General features: G+C 34.5%; 1 protein-coding gene across 2 annotated transcripts in view; it reads left to right on the top strand.

The window, feature by feature from the left end:
• Window positions 1–304: 304 nt before the first annotated feature.
• Window positions 305–6,200, top strand: part of Vps13D (vacuolar protein sorting 13D) — a 672,569-nt gene continuing 666,673 nt past the window's right edge. For both annotated transcript variants that reach the window (XM_073982994.1, XM_073982993.1), the window contains exons 1-2: window positions 305–827; window positions 883–1,673. In XM_073982994.1, coding sequence (XP_073839095.1) covers window positions 731–827; window positions 883–1,673 — 888 coding nt within the window. In that variant the 5' untranslated portion in view covers window positions 305–730. The remainder of the gene's footprint in view (window positions 828–882; window positions 1,674–6,200) is intronic.

The following is a 6,200-nucleotide window of genomic DNA, read 5'->3' as shown; positions in this document are numbered from 1 at the left end:
TCGGTTTTGTGTGTATGAGAAAATAAGCCCGTAGTCACAGATAAATATTTTTCGGAAAGGTAAAATGTATTTTTTTAATATTTTTATAAGATAAAAGCAATTTGTTATTCTCCTTTGCATTTCTGTGAACTACTTGTGCAAAATGTCAAGAAAAGCATTGACATTTCCGCCATTTTCATCTCCAAATTAATGGTGTTGACAGCTTACCGATAATATCGATAGTAATCGATATTTTAAACTATTATATCGAAGATATCTAATGTTGGGAATATCGATGGTTTGTCAGCTCTACTACCTATGAATTATTGTACCATGGGATCCTAATGCTTTCAGTTCAGTGACAGATTTTTTGTCGACAATATTAACATCCAATTTATGTAAATTTTTAGTTCTTTACTGAATTTATTAGTGATCAGACAAAAAATTTCTCTAATAAACACTTCAAGCTATTATCCCACGCCTTAAAACCCTTTTACAAATGTATACTATATAATAAATGGGTCATCATATGACCCTAACATAACGTATGTGATTTTTTTCTAACGTAGTAGAAGGTTTTAAGTTGCTACGCATATCATGTATAAAACATGCCGTGTAGAAGCTTTTTGATGCTGTAAAAAGAAGATCGGCGTTAACATTATTTGAAGTTGGCACTGGGGTACTAATGTTTTTCTTATGAAATTGAACAAAGTTAGAAATTTGAATAAAAGATTGATCTCCTGTCGTAATTATGTTAAATGAATTGATAACATGGGTGCTAAATACTTACCTTGGGAAATATTTAGAGGACTTCAATCCGGCTCAGCTTTCAATTGCATTAATGTCAGGTGAGTTCGCAATGTGAACCATGAACCTAATATTTGTAATTGTTATTCCTTTTAGGCGAGGTGGAATTAGAAAATGTTCCCATACGAAGGGACGCTTTAAGGTCGTTTGGAATACCTGTTGAGGCTTTGTCCGGAAGCATTGGGCGCATCAAGTTGCAAATACCAGTTAGACAATTTCGGACTTCACCATGGAGTATTGTGATAGAGCGTGTTTACGGCGTCTTTGTCCCAAAAGATATCAGCGAATGGGACAATGAGAAAGAAAAGGACGCTGAATATGCATATAAAATAAGAGTCCTTGATGCGAAAGAAGCTAACTGGAGGGTTGACCATGGGTGTAATACGGAAAGCTACTACTCATTATCTTACTCAAACTGGATAAATTACGGCACATCGCTAGTAACTAATATACTAGAGAATTTAGAACTAAAGATAAATGACGTTCATCTTCGGTACGAAGATTCAATAACCATACCACATTTTCATCATGCAGCAGGAATACGTATCAATTCAATTTCTGCTCAGAGTTGTGACAGTAATTGGCTGCCTGGAGCAAAGAATCCAGCCATACAAAAAGTTTTGTTTAAAATATTAGAATTGAAGGACTTTCAACTTTATTGGGACAAGCTTGACATTACAAATGCTTGCAGCGGCTTATCGTCAAAGGAACTCTTGGACAAAATGAACGAGGCTTGTAAATTTGAACAACACAATTTCCTAACGAATCCCATAAACGCAACACTAAAGTTTAAGAGAGAACGATGTAAGCAAGCCCTTAGAAACAAGAACAGACCAAGAATTTCATGTGATGTTACCGTGAATCAAGTTAATCTTTCGTTGTCTGACGTAAGTATCTGCTTTCACATATTTTAAGAATTAGAATTGTTATTAGTGTCGGTTACATTAGGTGTAAAGATTTGAGTAACCACATAACTTTCCGATTTGCTACAAAATACTTTTAATAATTACGTTTGTGGGTATGGACGCGCTTAAATCTCCTTCAAGGTTACGCTAGGTTTAAGGATGCGCGACCATAGTTCATCAAAGCCGCTTCACTCGGTGACCGTAAGTCCATTGTGTTCATACTGAAATTAGAACGAAATAAAGGGATTGATACGAAGGGTTCGTAGTAGAAGAAGAAGAAGATAGTGTGTGGAAGATAGCGTGAATAATACAGATTGAAGCGAATGAAAATTGAATGTTTGTAAATCACCCAATAAAAACGATACTATCAATTTTGTATGGGTATAGCACTGTTTTCCCAAAGCCTTTTGCAAGACTTTTAAGAAACGGACAAGGGTTGCAGGATCTGCTGATGAGACTTCGGTGAGAGTAGAGAATTCGTAGTCACCCAATAATCTCTGTCTGGTATATCTAAGCACTGGACAGCGACATATCAGATGCTCAATCGTCTCTAACTCTCCCTCATCCTCGCAAAGCCTACAAAAGTCAATGCCGGTACCGTCCCACTTGCAAGTTCTTGACCTGATGCGACAGTGTCCTGTAATTACACCTATCGCGATTCTGATCTCGGACTTACTAAGCAAAAGTAGTGATAAGGTTCTACGTGTCGATATAACTGGCCAGATAAGTTTAGCCACCCGACACATCGGTTCCTCATGCCAAGCTCGACCGGATATATCCGAGTAGAACTTTACGATCTCACCAATGAAATGACACAACGGCGGTCTTACACAGCATTCTGCCTGAGTACTTTCAGATTTAGAGCCTGTGCGAGCCAATTCGTCAGCGATTTCATTACCCACCATGTTGCAGTGTCCGGGTACCCAGCAAAAGACAACTGAGTTTTGAATGTTGCCAAGTATACGTCTACACTTGTGATATTCTGCAGGATTTAAGAGCTTTTAGCGCAGCCTGGCCGAAATAAGAGTAATGACGGAGTTATTAAATGGAACGATGGCGTTGCTGAACACTGCAGACTCTGTGAGGATGAAATAGAGACAGAGACGATCGAGCATCTCCCATGTCGCTGCTCAATGCTGGCCCGCAGTCGGCATAGGTTATTGGGTGCACATTTTTCACCATGTCTGACCTTCTATTCCAATATAGAACCCGATACCATCAACAACATCCTCAGAAATCTGAAGTGGCAGGGACAACCTCAACTCGTAAACCGTATATCACGAATATTGTCAATTATTTAATATTCCATTTCAGAAAAAAAGGATAAATTTTTTTCGCGCTACGTCAACGATTTTTGATATGTAGGTTAAGAAAAAAATTCGCAGTACGAATCTGGTCGCGAGCCAATTTTTGGCTGTTACGGACAAAATTTAATGCGCTTTTATTTCGCTTTTTAAGAAAGAAAATATTATCAAAACGCTAATTATTTTAATGAGCACAATTGTTACAAAAAAGTTTTGTAGATTGCATAATACCTTCAAATGTTACACAGAATTCGCGGAATGTACATAAATTATTGAATATAAGTAAGCTTTTTACAAAATTAAGGGCCATTTAGTGGTCATAAAATTACATAAAAATTTGTTGTGGATCAAAACTTCACGGCGAATCAATCATACAGATTGGTGTTATAGTTTGGATGTTGCAGCCAAACTAAACACATTTTGGTCAAAAAAATATTGTTTTGTTTGAAAACATATTTTTTCACATGCATTATGTAGTAGAAACAAGTAACCCAAGGCTAAAGTCGGACTAAGCCGACCATGTGATACCCTACACCTTAACCACTGGGAATTAGTTTTTCACAAATCAAAATTTCTTTATGGAACAAATAAATTTATTGTATAAATAACTTTGTGGATTCTGGTACCGCATCACACCAAGCTTAAATAATAATGATTTTGCTTGGCTGGGGAATCGTTTTGCATAAAGGTGGCAAAGCGACCTATGCTGTAACATATGTATAAAAATCCAATTGGACAGTTAAAACGTTAATGCAGGGCCTTCACTATTGCAAAGATTTCCGCTTGAAAAACGCTACAATTGTTATTTAATTTATATGAAAGTCGAATACCAAGCTCCACACAGTATATTCCTGATATATATATATATATATATATATATATATATATATATATATATATATATACCCTATATTTTGTTTCTTTCATTTGTCTGATTTGTTATAATTTTTAATTATTCCATAGGTTGTTTGTAGTGGTTGTATACTGGTTCCATTCACTTTCTTCATTTCACTTGGCAAAACCCGGACATGTGTTGTGTTTGTCAATACTCATAATATTAGGTGTGTCTTTTTACGTGATAATTTGTAATAATTATTACGAAATGTTACTAAATGCTGTCTTTTTACGCAAAAGTTCAGTAAAAGAGAGCGAAGTGAGAGAACAATTTTGACAGTTGTTTGCTGAGAAATTGCTAAAAGTTGCTGAAAGAATTTTTCCCAGCAACATTTAGCAAGTTCGATCAGCTAATTTTTAATCATCTGCTAATGGTCAGCTGCACAATGTTTATCTTATTTTTGTGGAAAAATACTATAAATATTACGATTTAGCTATATTTATTGATTGTTTTATTAATATATTAATTATTTTTTATTTATTTTGCTTAAAATTGAAGAACTTTTTCATTGCTTTGGAGTTAGCTTTTCTTTCATGCATTTGGGCCAATGTTTTTGTTTTGGTCATCAACTGCTATCTTGCTAAAGTTTACTAAATGCTGTCTTTTTACTTTTTTCTCTATTTTCGTATCAAAGAGTAAAATCTCTCTTACTCTCTGGAAACAAGTTACTGAATAATTATTACTGAAAAAGTAAAAAGTCACAACTATTATACGTGCCATTTTTGTATATCAAAGTTATGTAGAATGTGTCTATGAGAATTATATGGAAACAAATCAAAAATTTTAGTAACAATCGCATAATCGAGGTTCGGAAGAATATATTATTCGCCTGCACTAACCACAAGCGAAACATAATACAAATTCGCGGAAAGATCGCCGAGATGAAGATTCGTTATAGCGATTGATAATAATAGAGAATCGTCTACGAATGGTAAATTACTCGCGTGGGTGAATTGTATATAAAATTCGATAAAAGATCGCCGGAAAGAAGCGGAGAAGAATAATCTGATCAGAAAATTGTCCAACAATCTTCCAAATGTTTGCAGTGGTTTTCTTTCCACCAATTGATATTTACAGAATTTTAAAGGCCCATATCTCGGGAATGGAGCAAGTCCAGTTTAGGGCCCGGATATATATATATATATATATATATATATATAGTATATATAGTAGGATTTTTGTGAAATAAATTTTTTATATAAGGTATTGGTGTAAGCACTATCGAGAGACGTCAAAACATTCTGATTAGGAACATTAGTAGTAAAATCAACTTTAATGCTAACAGATGCATTTTTTTTTAAATTGCTTGTTTTAGTTAGTTTATATGTATGATATGATTGTAATTTAAGGATAAATGTACACCCAGTATGGAGCGGTAATTACAGTGTTAGGTTCGGAATGATGTCTAGGGTTACTAGAAATATAATTTTTATTTAAAGAGCCAAATAAATATGCATATTCATGGTGCATTAAGGGAAAATAAGGTCAAAAGCACATTATTATAGACTAGCAAATGCCCGCCACTGCGTATGCGGAAAGGAAACGAAATATATATAAACAATATTTAATACGGGAATGGTGAATACTGGAGATTCTGTTGTACTGAGACCTATTTTTATTACCAATATTTTTTCGATTGTAGTCAGAATTAAAAAAAAAAATTGCCGTATCGCATCCCTACACAGCTACCATATTTTTTATTTCGAATTTCCAAAACTACGTATCATATTGCAAATTTCAGATTTGACTCCTGGTTTTACCCCTTCACTAACACAGCATTCTCTTCCAGTATGAATTTCCAAACACTAAACTTTATCTCACCCCTTCACAACAACAATCACACACATTCACAATTCAAGGTTCTAGCTTTAGCGGTTTCGACCAGAACCCGAATAGGTCCGTTAAATTTTCGGCCACGTTTTCGTATATCCCCATATAACGGTACCTCTCGAATTAGTGTATTTTTAAAGAAGAACAAATGTATATTGTCCAATTTTCTTTAAATTTGGACTTTGAATACTCAGAGGATATAGATGTTTAATTTAAAAAATCTCCACTTCGATCCACGTTTATTAGAAGAGATATTTTGAAGATTTAGGATTTTTTAGGATTTTTTTAATATCAGGGGTAAATACCTTCTAGTTAACAAAATTGTAGCGTTGGACCACGTTTTCAAATTTACATACCAAAGCGGTCAGAACAAAAAACCTTTTTTGAAAAGATACTTCACGTTTGACTACTTAATTTCAGTACATTATTTAGAAACTCCTTGGCGTTAACGTCAAATCAAACAAATATTTTCCATTTCGT

Source organism: Musca autumnalis, unplaced genomic scaffold, assembly GCF_047663935.1.
Source record: "Musca autumnalis isolate F117 unplaced genomic scaffold, ASM4766393v1 scaffold_4, whole genome shotgun sequence".
Classification (NCBI taxonomy): domain Eukaryota; kingdom Metazoa; phylum Arthropoda; class Insecta; order Diptera; family Muscidae; genus Musca; species Musca autumnalis.
The sequence above is the reverse complement of the archived record's forward strand: the minus strand, read 5'-3'. Positions and strand labels throughout refer to the sequence as shown.